We start from the raw sequence: 18,121 nt of genomic DNA on the forward strand, positions 1-18,121 counted from the left end.
ATCTGCACAAAGAGATTGATAGTTGATGGTGGTGCCTTTTGGAATTCCAATCCTTGGCCATCACGGAGTGATATGAGGGGTGAGGAAGAAGAAGAAGAAGAACCAACGTCGGATGTGGTAGGAACACCCTCTTCGCATTGTTCACAGTGTGTCTAGACTTTGGAGTTGTCGTCGGCTTTATCATGGAGGCAGCTCTTCGAGTTGGAGGAGCATAGGAGCGTCCACTGTGCGACCACGAGAGAAGACACGTGGGCACAAGAGAAGGCGACGGGGCGACCATAGTGGGGTCCGTCGATACAGTAGTCGCTTCTGATCTGTAGGCCGCGAGAGGAGGCGACAACAACAGTGAGAGGCGATAGGCAACTGGCGAAGAGAATAAACCGTCGAGCAAGATGCAATGGTCGATGAGGAAGAAGGGGGCAGTCGGGGCACAGGAGGTTCACTGGTGAGGAAGAAGTGGGAGGTTCCTCCATCAGATTTGCACAGGAGGGTCGAGGCGGCGAAACCCTATAAGCAGAGCCTTGCGCCGCTTCTTTGGGTAGGCGGCAACGGTAACTCCGCACAAGGAAACATGGGGGAATCGAAAGGGAATCAACAGAAATCGCTTCTTTGGATGATGGCAACAGATCTGAGGAGGCAGTGAACAAGCAAGCAACCTTCTAGAGGTGGACGGAGGGCAACGCGATCGGACCGGAGGGCATCGAACAAAGTGAAGGTGAGGGAGTAGACATGGAATCGATCAACGAAGATTGCCTAGCAAAAGCGAAAATACACAACGAATCTGATCGATGAAAAGCAGAAGGTAGGTGATCATTGAGGAGAAGCAAGGGTACGATCATCGAAATCAACGTCACCGGAGGTGGCAGATTAGATCAACGTTGTCGAAGGACTGATTAGATCTGTTGATTGATCAAAGCAGAGGAACATTGAGTTGATAGCTACAAATCTACGCAGCATCGATAGAGGGTAGAAGAGTGCCAGAGAAGAGGTAGCACCGAGGGATCTCTGTGTAGAAGCAAGATCAATTGGTAAAGAAAAGGGATCGACAAATCAAGTTGAGGAGTTGTAAGAAACCGACAACGACATATTAACAGAGGGGAGGGATTGTTGTTACTAGAAAAAAATAATAATAATAAAAATCTTACTCGAACCAAAAGAAACTCTAATACCATATAGAATTAGGAAATATATTATAAAAATTGATGAATTTTATCCATTGAAGTGATGATTATTTATATAAATTTTGAAAAAAAACACTTAAATTATACAACCAGATCAATTATTCAAATCCTAAATTGATCATTAAATCATAAATTGATTGAAGATGTAGAAAATATAAAAATATTATTCAATATATGCATCTATCACGATCTTTTATTACAACTATTATACTATAAAATTTAATAGATTCAAAATACAAAGGTTCACAAAATTCATCAACTTCCAAGTTCCAAATATGTCACATAAGATAAACACGTAAAGATGAATAACCAAACGTTGATGAATAGATAAGCTAAAGTAATGCTATTAACAAATGACCAATGGAATCAAAGGTAACGTGGTTCTCCATGGGATGCCTCGTCGACTCTGTAATATATGGCCAAGGACTTCCAGATACATCGTCAGCTATACACATACTGATGAATAAGCAAACCCACAGTTTCGTTATGCTACTAACAAAGGGCGCAAAGGTATCAGAGGCCAAGAGCTCTGTGTAGATGGTTCCCAATTAGAATAGTTAAAGTGTCCAACTGCCTCTCAAAAGTCTCGGTGGAGTACGTGGCCATCTAGACTCTGATTTCTGCTGTCGCCAATGAGTATATGATGATGGGGCCATGCATGAGAAGAAAAATCAAGTGTGCTTAACGTGGAAGTTACAGGTCAACGCAACCTACACCCATCTGACAAACTACCATGGAGGATAACACCTCAGTTGGCAGCAAAAGCAGCTTCCATTGCCTGTAGGATGCTAGCAGTGTCAAACTTGAAGTTTCTGAAACTTTTGCCAGGTCCATTATCGGACTTTTGTGGTTCAGATCCAAGTCTGAGTGGTGCATTGTCTGAAGGCATCCCGCCATCTGCATTATTCTTGGCCTTCCAGACGGAAGTTCCTGCTAAAGCTTGAAAGAGCACTCAATCAGTCGGAACATAAAACTCTGTTGATTGGTTGGTATAGGGTCTAAAGAGACGATATATAACTCTGTCGACTGACTGCACTAGGACTTGGATTTTAGTTCACTTTGCCACTTTAATGAAATGCCCTTGAAAAATTTTCCTTTTTGCATAGTGTTTAGAGAGAAAAAGGTGCTGAAGGGGAGTTGCATGAAGGTAGGCCAAGTCGAAGCTGACAAATGAAGTTCGTGAGGTAGATGCTGGAAATGGTGACAGTAATGATCTCAACATGATGAATACTTATCAAGCAAAGAGAATTATGACGGACATTCTCTCAAGAATCCCAGAATCATCCTAAACGTCTTAGGTGACTTTATGGCAAAAAAAAATGTGGGTATCTATTCCTTGCTGTAAATAAATGTTGGGAATAACCCAAAATCAAGAAAATTGATCTACTCTTAAATGCCTCTGTTGTCCTTTGTTGTGATCTATACACAGATATGGTTCAGGTTTCATGAACATGCACCAGGATGTTGCTGAAGGAGACTTGTAAAAGATCTACTTGCAAAGGAAACATCAGTGGGGGGAAAGATGGTTGAAATGAATCTTCTATAATCAGAAACCAGGAAACCACATCCATTAACGAGAAAAAGAGGGTGGTAGTGATTGAACCTTTTGAAGATGAATCCAATTTCAGAGGTATTGAAGGAGGATGTGATGCAATCCATGCTTTCAGAGATCTGCTCGGTTATTAAAAAGAACAAGGACTAATATGTCAAATAAGTAATATTAATAGAAAAAATAATTTTGCACAGAAGATAATAGAAGATACTAACGTCAGGAATGGAGCAACCATATAAAGCTTTAAACCATTTACTCCACGTGATGTAATATCATCACCAGCTGGCTGCAGTTCATCTAGCCGGTGCCATGAGATTTCCTACAAGCAGCAATCAAGCATGCACTGTAGAGGTCAGGTTTAATGCTAAAAATTCCCATTTCCATTCTGTTCTATAAAGCATAGATGGGAGATAACAGAAACATGAGGACAGAGGAATCTGCAAGCAAGAATAGACCAAAAGTAAATCTAAATATAACCATTTCTGATTTCTCCCCTTCTGCATTTCTTGTCAGGCACAGGGTCAACTGAAGACCTAGTTCTAAAGTAGATTAAAGAACTATTCCCTCAGAATGGCCAGGTAAATGAATACTAAGAAGATACCATGGATCAGCCACTCTAGTTGTGCACCGTATCAACCAACATGTAGATAAGACTGTACAGCGAGCCATGGCTGCATAGTTGCAGGCATGTGACTCACAGGCACAACATGGTGCATGTGATGGTGTGTACATGTGAAAAGTTGCCAAAATAGAATCAGGCATGCAGCTGGTACCAGTACAGTATGAAAACCAAGCTACAAAATATGCTGTGCCCATCCCACCCAGTAAATTTGGCATGTCACATTGTCATGAAAAGTAAATTCATAGATGATACTATTAGTTAAAGAAAAAAAAGTGTTATAATAGCCCTGAAAGTAGTATCAAAGCTTATTGCGTAAATTTAACACCAACAAACAGCTGCAAACAAAGGAAAACACAAAAGGAAATAAGTTTCTAAAGCTATATTACTAAGGTTTATTTAGAAACATTGCTTAAATTTGATTCATAGAGACAGAAAAGTTAAGTATTAGCTGGTTTTGTTCCATCAAAACATTGTGACAATTTGACTGAACAAAATTATAAAGAACTAGCGAGACTACATACACTGATCTCCTTTTTGGTTAGAGGAGCAAAAACTGTGTCCTCCTTCACCCCAGCAATAATATAGAGTCGTACCCTTTGCTGTCCAATTACGACTTCAATATACTCATCAATTTTCAAAAGCTTGGAAACATCAAACCCAGTTTCCTCAAGGACCTGTGATTATCATTTACATGAATGAATTAATAAATTTTGTTGTGAACACAAACAAAAGTAGATTATAGTTCGCATGAGTAAAAAAGAAATGTACCCAGAGATCATTCAATGATAAATTAAGAGACATATCATAATTGTACTAACAATTACGCAACCTACAGCAAAATAGTAACTAAAAAATGCACTCATTTAGTTCCATAGTACCAAAATGCTACAGTGAGATCAGGTCGTATTACAACAGAGTTCTATACATGGTTTGTAGTACCGGTCCGACAGACTTTCGGTACGCGGACCATATGTTACCGTTCCGACACTGCAGCAGCACTGTAGCACTGCTACAGTGCTCGACACGCCTGAATATACCGCTCGGTACACCTGGGTGTACCGAGCTGTAACGGACAAACTTCTAAACAAGATGTTGGACGTAATGCTTATGTCTGTCCGTTGTCTTTTGGCATGTTCATACCTTGTACAGCAGGTAGAGGGGCGGCCGAAGGCTAAATAGTCCCATGTTAGTTGGGTTGGTGGCCTCTTTAGGCTTGTAAATAAAGGTTGTGTCATGTGGACACGTGCGAGAGCTTTTCGGTCTGTAATGGACCATTTTACCCTTTGTTATGCCACTGTTCAGAGCATGTAAAGTCTGTTTGTAATTTGCATTGTTTATGAAGTGTTTTTCGGACATGTTTGCTTGTGGATCCCGATTGAGACGTTCTCTTTAACCCGTTCTCTCTTTTGTTGGTCCTAAGGGACAATGGGGGGGGGCTTCGGGGAGGCTGACCTTTGCGGACGGACGCGCGAGGGTGCCGCACGCCTTAGGCAAAACCAGCTAAGGTCGTGACATTATGGTATCAGAGCGGGACAAGCACTCATAGAAACACTTGACATGCAAACGTGGGGGACCTAGCGGGGCTGCGTTGAGGGCAATCAGCACGCGCGACCGTTTGAGGGAAAACGGGCATGGAGATGTAGGGAAAAGAGTCGCTTAGAGGAGCGGGCATCTAACATTGGCATTCAGAGGAATGGCCAACCCTTCGCGCAAAAGGCACCACGAGAACAGGCAAGCTTGGAAAAATGCGGAGCGCAGAAAGGTTGGGATGGCTGAGTTTGAGCTACGGCTCAATGTTGACAACTTTACTTGATGGTGCTCAAGGCAAGCGAGGCGCTTGGCAAAGGACGAGACCATGCAAAGTGGAATGAGTTGCTCAGTGACCGAAAGAGTTGTGCAAAGCTCACAGAGGTGAAGGGAATTGCTAACTCGAAGAATTCGGTACTCATGCATGGGCTTGTATGCGGACGATGGAATGTTCGTGGCCATCCCAAGGCGGTCGAGATTCGGCGCCATGGAGCATTGAAACTTTCTCTTCGGCATGCAAAGGATACGTCCGGAGGAGGCTGAAGTGTGCAACGAGTTTAGCATGTTGCTAGGCCTTGAGGGGTGCGGCGGTGGCTGTATTGACGTGGAGGCGCAATCTAGCAAGTGCGTTTGCAAGAGGCAGAACAATGCACAGTTTGTTCAGCAGATCGGAGTAGTCCAAGGGGATGGTGGTCTCCGAAACGAAGAGAGATGTTGCTCTAACGGGACAGTTATCTAGGAAGGATAAGTCTCGGCACTCCAGAGGGAGAATCATGTGAGACGGACTTCACATGTTGAGGAGGAGTACCTCACAAACAACAACTTCACGAAGCTCGATGGACTGAGCAAGCGGCGAGGAGTTGTCGCATGATCTCGCTTGAGAGAATGCATTGGTGGATGCATTGCGAGATCAAGTGGGGGAGCGACCTAAAGCAACTTATGAAGGTACACTTGGAGTCGATGTGGAGATCGGACTCAAGGGAGGGCTGACCCGTGGAATGGTGGGCGCGAGGGCCACCATCGACTCAATGCAAAAACGAGGAGCGGAACAACTTGGGTGTAACTTGGAGAAGTACCCAAGCCGCATGAAGGGAGCCAGCATAGAAGTTGGAACATGGAGCAGAGGCACAGTGTTTTCCTTAGACAGAGGTCAAGGACATGAACTCTTGCAGAGAGACAAGAGTAGGATCATGTTGTTCCATGGGTCCTTCTTTCTGACGGAGCAGACTCATCTTGCATGGTGCCAAAGACGAAGGGAGCTTCGCGGCACATGCACCTTAACTCGGAGAAGCATTTGATGGAGGAACTAAGGCGACTCAATTTGCGGAGGCGAAGTTGGGTTCAGAAGGGCCTTAGCACGGGGCAAGAGGACGCAGAGGCGGGTACTCTTGAAGAATATGCCACAGTGTTGCCATTTGAGTTGCTATGAAGGAAGCAGTGCGCAGCGGAGATTGTGTTGGTAGGGGCAGAGGCCCAGGATCCAGACAATGGTGCACAGATTACAGTGAAGTCGGTGGACTTCGAGAGCTACTAGGCGACGGACTATCCTAGAGCGGTGCTTCATCTAGGTGTGACCCAGGAGTGGGTGGATGAAGGTCGATTGCTAGAGGAGCGAACAAAATCGAAGGTGGAAGGGACCCTGCGATGTATTGGCAGAGGCCACACATGGAGGGTTCACAATTCGAGTTTATTCCACAAGGATCAGAATGCAATGGAGATGTCACCAGGATGTCACGGCATTAGCTGGTTTTGCCTAAGGCGTCCGGCACCCTCGCGCGTCCGTCCGCAAAGGTCAGCCTCCCCGAAGCCTCCCATTGTCCCTTAGGACCAACAAAAGAGAGAACGGGTTAAAGAGAACGCCTTAATCGGGATCCACAAGCAAACATGTCCGAAAAACACTTCATAGACAATGCAAATTACAAACAGACTTTACATGCTCTGAACAGTGGCACAATAAAGGGTAAATTGGTCCATTACAGACCGAAAAGCTCTCGCACGTGTCCACATGACACAACCTTTATTTACAAGCCTAAAGAGGCCACCAACCCAACTAACATGGGACTATTTAGCCTTCGGCCGCCCCTCTACCTGCTGTACAAGGCATGAACATGCCAAAAGACAACGGACAGACATAAGCATTACATCCAACATCTTGTTCAGAAGTTTGTCCGTTACATTCTCCCCCACTTATCCCTTCGACGTCCTCGTCGAAGCCTTTGTGAGCACTGCAACTCTTCGCCTTTGCTGAGTCTTCAATCTTCTGCTCCAGCTGCAATGCACCTCCTGGCTCCCAGCTGCTCTCCGCTGCTGTTTCTGAGTAATCGAACCTTTGATCCGCCATGCTGCTTCAACTCGCCAATGACTCTGACTCTGGTGTGGGGTTGGCTAAGTTGTATTGATCCTCGTTGATTCCTGCGGATCCACCAAATGAAGGAAAAGACCATTTTTACTGCGCCAGTCTCTCAAAATTTCCACATGCTGCTTGAACTGGGGGGATGCTTGTTGGAGCTTTAACGAGCATCGTCTCGCAAACTTCTGAAGCTTTGGGTCATTCCTCCACAAAATCTGCTCATTGACTCTTCTTTTAGTTAGTTGTCACATCCAAGTAGGTTCGCATCACTTCCGCTTTCGATTGGCATTTCGTTGGGAAATGAAGCGGACAATCTACTCTCAGTAGCACTGATCACCGTTGGTGAGGATTTGACAACTATTGTCTTCCATTATCTTCGAAGGGTCTTTGAACTTGTGCAGAGCTCCTCTGCTGGATAGATAAGAGAACTGGGGTACTCGGTTTCGCTCGTTCTCTTAAGAGTTGAGAAGGCAAAGGTTACTTTGACTTCGCCCGCCTCCTCGAGGTTGTACTTCATGCATCGAGCTGGTTACTGGTCTTCGCCTGCTCTTTGCTCACACTTCTGAAGCACTTGAATTGTTTGCACTCCTTGCATTGAGTTAGCTACTGTGATTCACCTTCTCAATGCCATCGAACTTCTGGAATGCGGGAAGTTTTCACCCCAACTTGGAGTAATTCTCTGATAGATGAGGTCGCCTCTAGGATTGTACCGTCTTCTCCATCAACCCTGCCGCCTACTCCACTGAGTAGCAAAGGTACAGCACCGCGTACTGCCTGCTTCGTTCCTTGGTCGTGCACTCTTGCGTGACCCGAAGTCCTTCACTTACGGCTATCTTGATGAGAAACTTGTTGACACCGGTCTTACGAAATTTCTTGGCCTCTGCCCTTCAGCCTTGTCTCGGTACTTGGAGATTGCCTCTGCATGCTCCACCTCCTCGGCCCCTTTCACGACCAAGCGCTCTCCTTCCATGAGAGCAAGGGATCAATGACTTGCACGGAAGTCCCGCCTCTGCGGTACCATGGAGCTGCCATGCCCATGGCCCTACTATCTGTCGCCTCGCCTCTGTATCCCTTTTCTTCACAATCAGTAGAGATGTCTCCGTGGCACTCCTCTGAGTCCACCTCCATTCTAACTGATGCTTGATTTTGGGTAGCTAAGTCCCTCTGGACTCGTCGTCGCTTCCTCGCCCCTTTCGACCCCCTGCTTCAACACCTCTGTGTTCTCCAAGCAGTCTGTTTGGTCGATGGAAAGACAGACTGCAACTCCCATGCATGGCCTCAGCCATCACGTTGTAGAGTTTGCACCGATTCTGTTCTCCTTAGCTTCCTTGGTAGCAACGTTCGCTTACTCGACCTTGTCCTCTGACTTGTCGGGCTCCCTTAAGCGAATATGAGCTCTGGAGCAGTCCAACTCTCCAGCTGCTTCGATCATACCTCTGTATGATTAAGTCCCTCCCATGGAACTCACTGGTACTTGCATTCGAACTTTTCCCTTGGTGGAACACAGCCCCCATATGCTGATGACCAAGGCTTTCATCCGATGCAAAATTTAGTGCACGCCCGGAAGACCCGCCTCTGCGGTACCATGGCCTTCACTCCTTGAATCCATAGCCCTTCCTGTCGTCGTGTTGTTCACCAAAGCGGAGCTCCCAGTAGCTCCCGATCATACCTCCATATGATCTCATCCCTCACGGGACAGATTGTGTGTATCGCATTGCCACGAACTGTTCCACCACGATCCGCTGCACCATGTCGCCTCCTGGTGACATCTCCATTGCATTCTGATCCTTGTGGAATAAACTCGAATTGTGAACCCTCCATGTGTGGCCTCTGCCAATACATCGCAGGGTCCCTTCCACCTTCGATTTTGTTCGCTCCTCTGGCAATCGACCTTCATCCACCCACTCCTGGGTCACACCTAGATGAAGCACCGCTCTAGGACAGTCCATCGCCTAGTAGCTCTCGAAGTCCACCGACTTCACTGTAATCTGTGCACCATTGTCTGGATCCTGGGCCTCTGCCCCTACCAGCACAATCTCCGCTACGCACTGCTTCCTTCATAGCAACTCAAATGGCAACACTGTGGCATATTCTTCAAGAGTACCCGCCTCTGCGTCCCCTTGCCCCGTGCTAAGGCCCTTCTGAACCCAACTTCGCCTCCGCAAATTGAGTCGCCTTAGTTCCTCCATCAAATGCTTTTCCGAGTTAAGGTGCATGTGCCGCGAAGCTCCCTTCGTCTTTGGCACCATGCAAGATGAGTCCGCTCCGTCAGAAAGAAGGACCCATGGAACAACATGATCCTACTCTTGCCTCTGCAAGAGTTCATGTCCTTGACCTATGTCTAAGGAAAGCATCGTGCCTCTGCTCCATGTTCCAACTTCTATGCTGGCTCCCTTCATGCGGCTTGGGTACTTCGCCAAGTTACACCCAAGTTGCTCCGCTCCTCGTTTTTGCATTGAGTCGATGGTGGCCCTCGCGCCCACCATTCCACGGGTCAGCCCTCCCTTGAGTCCGATCTCCACATCGACTCCAAGTGTACCTTCATAAGTTGCTTTAGGTCGCTCCCCCACTTGATCTCGCAATGCATCCACCAATGCATTCTCTCGAGCGAGATCATGCGGCAACTCCTCGCTGCTTGCTCGGTCCACCGAGCTTCGTGGAGTTGTTGTTTGTGAGGTACTCCTCCTCAACTTGTGAAGTCCGTCTCACATGATTCTCCCTCTGGAGTGCCGAGACTTATCCCTCCTAGATAACTGTCCCGTTAGAGCAACATCTCTCTTCGTTTTGGAGACCACCATCCCCTTGGACTACTCCGATCTGCTGAACAAACTGTGCATTGTTCTGCCTCTTGCAAACGCACTTGCTAGATTGCGCCTCCACGTCAATACAGCCACCGCCGCACCCCTCAAGGCCTAGCAACATGCTAAACTCGTTGCACACTTCAGCCTCCTCCGGACGTATCCTTTGCATGCCGAAGAGAAAGTTTCAATGCTCCATGACGCCGAATCTCGACCGCCTTGGGATGGCCACGAACATTCCATCGTCCGCATACAAGCCCATGCATGAGTACCGAATTCTTCGAGTTAGCAATTCCCCTCACCTCTGTGAGCTTTGCACAACTCTTTCGGTCACTGAGCAACTCATTCCACTTTGCATGGTCTCGTCCTTTGCCAAGCGCCTCGCTTGCCTTGAGCACCATCAAGTAAAGTTGTCAACGTTGAGCCGTAGCTCAAACTCAGCCATCCCAACCTTTGTGCGCTCCAAATTCAACCAAGCTTGCCTGTTCTCGTGGTGCCTCTTGCGCGAAGGGTTGGCCATTCCTCTGAATGCCAATCTCGGATGCTCGCTCCTCTGAGCGACTCTTTTCCCTACATCTCCATGCTCGTTTTCCCTCAAACGGTCGTGCGTGTGCTGACTGCCCTCAACGCAGCCCCGCTAGGTCCCCCACGTTTGCATGTCAAGTGTTTCTATGAGTGCTTGTCCCGCTCTGATACCATAATGTCACGGCCTTAGCTGGTTTTGGCTAAGGCGTGCGGCACCCTCGCGCGTCCGTCCGCAAAGGTCAGCCTCCCCGAAGCCTCCCATTGTCCCTTAGGACCAACAAAAGAGAGAACGGGTTAAAGAGAACGCCTCAATCGGGATCCACAAGCAAACATGTCCGAAAAACACTTCATAGACAATGCAAATTACAAACAGACTTTACAAGCTCTGAATAGTTGCACAACAAAGGGTAAAATGGTCCATTACAGACCGATAAGCTCTCGCACGTGTCCACATGACACAACCTTTATTTACAAGCCTAAAGAGGCCACCAACCCAACTAAAATGGGACTTATAAGCCTTCGGCCGCCCCTCTACCTGATGTACAAGGCATGAACATGCCAAAAGACAACGGACAGACATAAGCATTACATCCAACATCTTGTTCAGAAGTTTGTCCGTTACAAGGAGGCGACATGGTGCAGCGGATCGTGGTGGAACAGTTCGTGGCAATGCGATACACACAATCTGTCCCGTGAGGGATGAGATCATATGGAGGTATGATCGGGAGCTACTGGGAGCTCAGCTTTGGTGAACAACACGACGGCAAGAAGGGCTATGGATTCAAGGAGTGAAGGCCATGGTACCGCAGAGGCGGGTCTTCCGGGCATGCACCGAATTTTGCATCGGATGAAAACCTTGGTCATCAACATATGGGGGCTGGGTTCCACCAAGGGAAAAGTTCGAATGCAAGTACCAATGAGTTCCATGGGAGGGACTTGATCATGCAGAGGTATGATCGAAGCAGCTGGAGAGTTGGACTGCTCCAGAGCTCATATTCGCTTAAGGGAGCCCGACAAGTCAGAGGACAAGGTCGAGTAAGCGAACGTTGCTACCAAGGAAGCTAAGGAGAACAGAATCGGTGCAAACTCTACAACGTGATGGCAGAGGCCATGCATGGGAGTTGCAGTCTGTCTTTCCATCGACCAAACAGACTGCTTGGAGAACACAGAGGTGTTGAAGCAGGGGGTCGAAAGGGGCGAGGAAGCGACGACGAGTCCAGAGGGACTTAGCTACCCAAAATCAAGCATCAGTTAGAATGGAGGTGGACTCAGAGGAGTGCCACGGAGACATCTCTACTGATTGTGAAGAAAAGGGATACAGAGGCGAGGCGACGGATAGTAGGGCCATGGGCATGGCAGCTCCATGGTACCGCAGAGGCGGGACTTCCGTGCAAGTCATTGATCCCTTGCTCTCATGGAAGGAGAGCGCTTGGTCGTGAAAGGGGCCGAGGAGGTGGAGCATGCAGAGGCAATCTCCAAGTACCGAGACAAGGCTGAAGGGCAGAGGCCAAGAAATTTCGTAAGACCGGTGTCAACAAGTTTCTCATCAAGATAGCCGTAAGTGAAGGACTTCGGGTCACGCAAGAGTGCACGACCAAGGAACGAAGCAGGCAGTACGCGGTGCTGTACCTTTGCTACTCAGTGGAGTAGGCGGCAGGGTTGATGGAGAAGACGGTACAATCCCAGAGGCGACCTCATCTATCAGAGAATTACTCCAAGTTGGGGTGAAAACTTCCCGCATTCCAGAAGTTCGATGGCATTGAGAAGGTGAATCACAGTAGCTAACTCAATGCAAGGAGTGCAAACACTTCAAGTGCTTCAGAAGTGTGAGCAAAGAGCAGGCGAAGACCAGTAACCAGCTCGATGCATGAAGTACAACCTCGAGGAGGCGGGCGAAGTCAAAGTAACCTTTGCCTTCTCAACTCTTAAGAGAACGGGCGAAACCGAGTACCCCAGTTCTCTTATCTATCCAGCAGAGGAGCTCTGCACAAGTTCAAAGACCCTTCGAAGATAATGGAAGACAATAGTTGTCAAATCCTCACCAACGGTGATCAGTGCTTCTGAGAGTAGATTGTCCGCTTCATTTCCCAACGAAATGCCAATCGAAAGCGGAAGTGATGCGAACCTACTTGGATGTGACAACTAACTAAAAGAAGAGTCAATGAGCAGATTTTGTGGAGGAAGGACCCAAAGCTTCAGAAGTTTGCGAGACGATGCTCGTTAAAGCTCCAACAAGCATCCCCCCAGTTCAAGCAGCATGTGGAAATTTTGAGAGACTGACGCAGTAAAAATGGTCTTTTCCTTCATTTGGTGGATCCGCAGGAATCAACGAGGATCAATACAACTTAGCCAACCCCACACCAGAGTCAGAGTCATTGGCGAGTTGAAGCAGCATGGCGGATCAAAGGTTCGACTACTCAGAAACAGCAGCGGAGAGCAGCTGGGAGCCAGGAGGCGCATTGCAGTTGGAGCAGAAGATTGAAGACTCAGCAAAGGCGAAGAGTTGCAGTGTTCACAAAGGCTTCGACGAGGACATCGAAGGGATAAGTGGGGGAGAATGTAACGGACAAACTTCTGAACAAGATGTTGGATGTAATGCTTATGTCTGTCCGTTGTCTTTTGGCATGTTCATGCCTTGTACAGCAGGTAGAGGGGCGGCCGAAGGCTAAATAGTCCCATGTTAGTTGGGTTGGTGGCCTCTTTAGGCTTGTAAATAAAGGTTGTGTCATGTGGACACGTGCGAGAGCTTTTCGGTCTGTAATGGACCATTTTACCCTTTATTGTGCCACTGTTCAGAGCATGTAAAGTCTGTTTGTAATTTGCATTGTCTATGAAGTGTTTTTCGGACATGTTTGCTTGTGGATCCCGATTGAGGCGTTCTCTTTAACCCGTTCTCTCTTTTGTTGGTCCTAAGGGACAATGGGGGGGCTTCGGGGAGGCTGACCTTTGCGGACGGACGCGCGAGGGTGCCGCACGCCTTAGGCAAAACCAGCTAAGGTCGTGACAGAGCGGTATACCGTACCGTACCGGTACCGAGCCCAGATCGAAACTCCGGTACGGTACGGTATTGCGAACCTGGTTCTATATACCTTGTAATATATCACTGTCTCAACAAAATAGCAATAGTGACTTTCCAAGGTCAAGGAAAACTTGTTAACTTGTTGAGTAAAAAATATCTTGTAATATTTTTCACTGTCTCAACAAAATAGCAATAGTATTCAGCAGGAATGTGGGAATGTTGCATGTTAATTTGTTAAGTAAAAAATATATGTACAAGGATGATACTAAGAGAAAAGGGACCACAAATGAAAATGTCCTCCATATCAAACAAGAAATTTAGTGGACGAAAAGGACTTCCAAAATTAATAATCTATTTGTGCCCCGATGAGATAAATAATCTACCTGCACCACAATAATGCCACTGACTAGATTTCTCACCTAATGTCCAAGTTAGAGATGCTATCAAACTAGAAATGGTTTATATCAACAATCAAATGCACATTAATTTGATGTAGAACTCAAACCATAACATAACCTGTCCATGGGAAAACTCATGTTTCGTGATCCAGTAGTCAATCAACAATTCAACAGCAAACAGTTTTCTAAATCATACTTCCAGCTTGTTCAATTTACAAGAAAAAACAGCAAGAAGCAGCTATTTCCCGACTCAGGGTGAGTTCTTTTCAAACTACTTGCTGCATGTATCTGCTACATACATGGACTTCACAATTTCAAGTCTATCAGCATTGCCTTCTTGTTTCAATGCTACCTTCACTTATATATTTAATTAATTAAACATGTCTACTTGACACATTTAGTTTAATAACTTCTAAATTTGTGTTCCCTTACCGGTTCACTTGAATGAAAACCATTTCAACATTAAGAACAAAAAGTTATTTTGACATCACACAATCTTATAGCCATCTAGGATAAAATGCAAATGAATTGGAAATGTATTCTAATAATCAGAAAGTGTGAAAAAATAATTGTGAATCTACACATTTTAAACCATTCAAAAATATATTTGGTAAAACTTGAGATAACCAGAAAAAGTACTAACTTCACGAACAGCACATGTGTGATCTTCCTCATCTTTACTCTTTTTACCACGAGGAAAGCTCCAACTTGCTCCAGCTTTCCAGCCTTTAACAAGCAAACACTGCAAAACAAGAATCTTAGATTAGGACCAAACTCTTCCTATCTTCAAAGCTAAGACAAACATGGAAGTTCTTTCTCATTTGATGTATAAGCATAGATGCTTTAAGATAGAATATGTGAAACTCACTGTTTCAAGGACATATAAGCATCTCTAGATGTTACAAGAGATGGGGCTTAGCAACATGCATCAGCCTCTAGAGACAAAAGATGCCATTAAAATATCAATAGAAGATTTTGTTTCAATTATTGCTCTTTATCTCCCCCCTAGGTTTCTTACACTGTATTATGGCCTGATCTTTTGACTGAAAAGAGACTAATGAAGCAAGCAAATTAGAAATTGACCTCAGAATTAAAACTTGCATAAAAGATAATACTGAAAAACTCAAATCCAATACAAATCATTTACATGCAACAAACATCCCATATGCCAGATGGCTGGTGTAGCATCATGACTAAAAGAGCTAGTAACAGATGTTAAGAATTCTACATAACAATTTGTAAGATGCCATCTAGACTGCATGAAACTCTTCCTCCTATTGAGCATTGTTGAGAATTTTATACCATACAGCCAGTTATGGTAATGAATATGTTTTTTAAGAAAAATAAACACTAAAATCTTAGTGACAAAAAGAATAAAAAACATAACCATGAGGTGATCAATGACATGCTTCAGTTACTTTTTGATTCCAACCCTTAATATGTTGCTTTAAGCTAGAATACAGTTTACTTGAACAAGCACAACATCTACGCATACTAGGATTGTAACATGGCAATAAATCAATCACCCTAAATACTTTCCTCAAAGAAGCAGTCATCATTAGACAACTAATATTATGAAAAGACTCCAAACTTAAGGCTAAAACATCCATATTTTCCTAAGGATCTAAATCCATGACTAGAAAGCAAAATTAAAAAATATGACAACCAACTAATTAAAACCTTTTTATCATTGTTAACACTTAAACATGATTCAATTAGTGCCTCATAATAATCCATACGCTAAAGCAAGTAAATGATAGAAGCTGAATGAAAATACATGAACAAATCTAACTACAACTAAAACCCAACTCAGTCTATGTAAGTTTCAAATAAAACCTTGATATAAGGACTTTGACTGGAAATCTCTGATTTATTATAATGCTACAAGCCTACAATTGACAGTGCCTTCAAGAAACTTTGGCTGCACCAAGAAGATAAAAATTCGACAATAGAAGAGCTTGATAATTAAGTATCTGCAATAAAGTGGGTATGCAACCAACAGAACCTTTTGGAAATTTTGGACTAAGAAAAGATACAAAGCAGTAATCCTATATAAACACATGTACTACATGTACCCAAACAACAAAAAACATAGCTTTTGAGGATTTTACAATAAGTCAAAATTTTATAAGAGAAAACAACAAAACGAATGAACTTAAAGGTTGTACTAATGCAGATATGTCATTATATATCCAAACAACAACAGCAACAAGAAGCCAACAATGTAGGAATTACTTGGGGCCAACTATGTGGATATTTTACTACCATTTTAGTTCTAGTGGGGGCAATATTGTTTCTGCCACTTCTGGGTGACAATATCACCCTGTGCTCATAATATCGAACAAAGGTTCACGCTGGTTGGCATGCCTATGCAACCTCCTCATTATCCAAAATCCAATACAAAGAAATTATTTCTTTAAGGATCTAAAATAACACAAATAATTACGTGATTACATACTTTCAGGCCTAGGAGCACAATGAAGAACTAAAAGATTAAATTCAAACAAAAATGCTTTTTTAAAGCTTACCCGCTCATATGACTCATCCAAAATAATTGCCCCAGTCACCGGAACTCTGAACTTGTAAGAAGTGAAATCCTTGTAGATGTCATCAATGTGTGCAATATATGGTCTTAGAGCAGCACAACTCTTAAACACTATAAAGAATTAAAGAAAACTATCACTGAAAATGTGAAGAGCTTATATTAAAAAAATTCAGTGAAGATGAATGAGCATGGTGTCAGTGAAGCAGCAATCATATGATATCAGGGCCACCATGGAATAAATAAGCCCAACAGCTTGCAGAAGGATCATGCATATAAGAAAAAACCCTAGTTAACATTTACACATCTAATCAACAAATGAGTTTAATAAAAATGTATGCACTTGTTTTACAAATTGAATTCAATCTACCGACACAATCTTAGAGGCTTGAGCAACAAAGCCTCAAGAAATGACAAGAGACTACGCATAATTTGTTGTGTGGAAACAACAACAAATTAAGCTGAAATGAGATGCTCAAGAGGCATCAATTCTAATCAAGAGCTTAGGTATATAAGGAACAACTTAAAAATAATCCTTCATCACCAATTCATATTAAAGTCATCACAAGCCCCATCACGTATGATGCAAGTTGGTTCACATTCGTCTTAACAATTTCAAATTCTAAAATTTCATTGCCTCTCCTGCGATAATTTCTATAGTGAAAAGTAAATCCCAGAAAAAAAATCATTCATTATCAAGCAGGATACTAAGAGAGGTGAATTCCCTGAAAGAAAGGGACTTCAATGATGGATTCTGTTCAACTGAGTTGTCTTCATAAAACCAATGCGCTTGCTCGAGAAGGAACAAGATCCTCTCAAATGACTCCAGGTCTTCTTTTGGGACATTCAATACAAATCGACTGCAAGAAAGCAGTTAGCGTCAAACGCGTAACATCTACAAAGTGTAGGAACTAATCGAGCTGCATATACATACAAAACGCGTAACATCTACAAAGTGTAGGAACTAATCGAGCTGCATATATATACAAAACGCGTTAAATGGCGCAAAACGCGTAACATCTACAAAGTGTAGGAACTAATCGAGCTGCATATATAACAAAGGAGCACAATCAACAAGCAAGATTGCAGCCAAGGAGTTCGTTTCCAATCAATCAAAAACTCATCGATGGCAATCGAAATGTGCAAAATTAGGGGCGGCAGGGAACCAATTGCCTCAGATAGCAAAAGGGGGGAACGAGGATACCACCAATACATAGACAGTACATGATTGTCGCAACTCAATACATGGACCGATCACTCGAGTAAATAACGATTCAGCAAGGAAACAAAACGAGAAAAGAAGGGATCACGGAGGGAAGTGTTCGACGGAAAAGCACCTGCAGAGATCATCAAGGAGCTCCTGAGGGGGAAAAAGATTCCTCATGGAAGAGCTCGAGGAGCGACTCAGCCCTGCCATACACTATCCCCCCACGCTCTCAGCCACGCACTGCTCCGCTTGGTGGCCGGAGAGAGAGAGAGAGAAGAGAGAGAGAGAGAGAGACGATGTCTGTAGTTTAGGTCACAAGAAGATGTAGTTTACGCAAGTAATAATAGCAGTAGTACTTGAGGACGCGTTGCGTCACGGAGAAACATTGATGTACCATTAT

General features: G+C 44.6%; 1 protein-coding gene across 3 annotated transcripts; it reads right to left on the reverse strand.

Moving 5' to 3' along the window:
• Positions 1-1,483: 1,483 nt before the first annotated feature.
• Positions 1,484-18,048, reverse strand: LOC104000383 (mRNA-decapping enzyme subunit 2). 3 transcript variants are annotated; one of them, XM_009422530.3, is made up of 8 exons: positions 17,852-18,048; positions 17,223-17,374; positions 16,501-16,628; positions 14,616-14,714; positions 3,877-4,029; positions 2,949-3,052; positions 2,785-2,852; positions 1,484-2,114 (listed from the first exon to the last, which is right to left on the reverse strand). In XM_009422530.3, the coding sequence occupies exons 1-8, from the start codon at positions 17,929-17,931 to the stop codon at positions 1,930-1,932; spliced, it is 969 nt and encodes a 322-aa protein (XP_009420805.2). In that variant the 5' UTR covers positions 17,932-18,048; the 3' UTR covers positions 1,484-1,929. The 3 variants fall into 3 exon arrangements, with proteins under 3 accessions (XP_009420805.2, XP_009420723.2, XP_009420885.2); XM_009422448.3 differs by having other exon boundaries at positions 1,484-2,120; XM_009422610.3 differs by having other exon boundaries at positions 1,484-2,111; positions 17,852-18,047.
• Positions 18,049-18,121: the final 73 nt, after the last annotated feature.

The sequence above is a fragment of the Musa acuminata genome, chromosome BXJ3-4, assembly GCF_036884655.1.
Source record: "Musa acuminata AAA Group cultivar baxijiao chromosome BXJ3-4, Cavendish_Baxijiao_AAA, whole genome shotgun sequence".
NCBI classification, from domain to species: domain Eukaryota; kingdom Viridiplantae; phylum Streptophyta; class Magnoliopsida; order Zingiberales; family Musaceae; genus Musa; species Musa acuminata.

Excerpts from the sequence above, each read along its gene's own strand:
- LOC104000383 (XM_009422448.3), bottom strand. The coding sequence starts at position 17,931 with ATGGCAGGGCTGAGTCGCTCCTCGAGCTCTTCCATGAGGAATCTTTTT. Across the intron at positions 14,715-16,500 it reads TGGATGAGTCATATGAGCGG|TGTTTGCTTGTTAAAGGCTG; the intron begins GTAAGCTTTAAA and ends CTTGTTTTGCAG. Across the intron at positions 4,030-14,615 it reads ACACATGTGCTGTTCGTGAA|GTCCTTGAGGAAACTGGGTT; the intron begins GTTAGTACTTTT and ends TGATAATCACAG.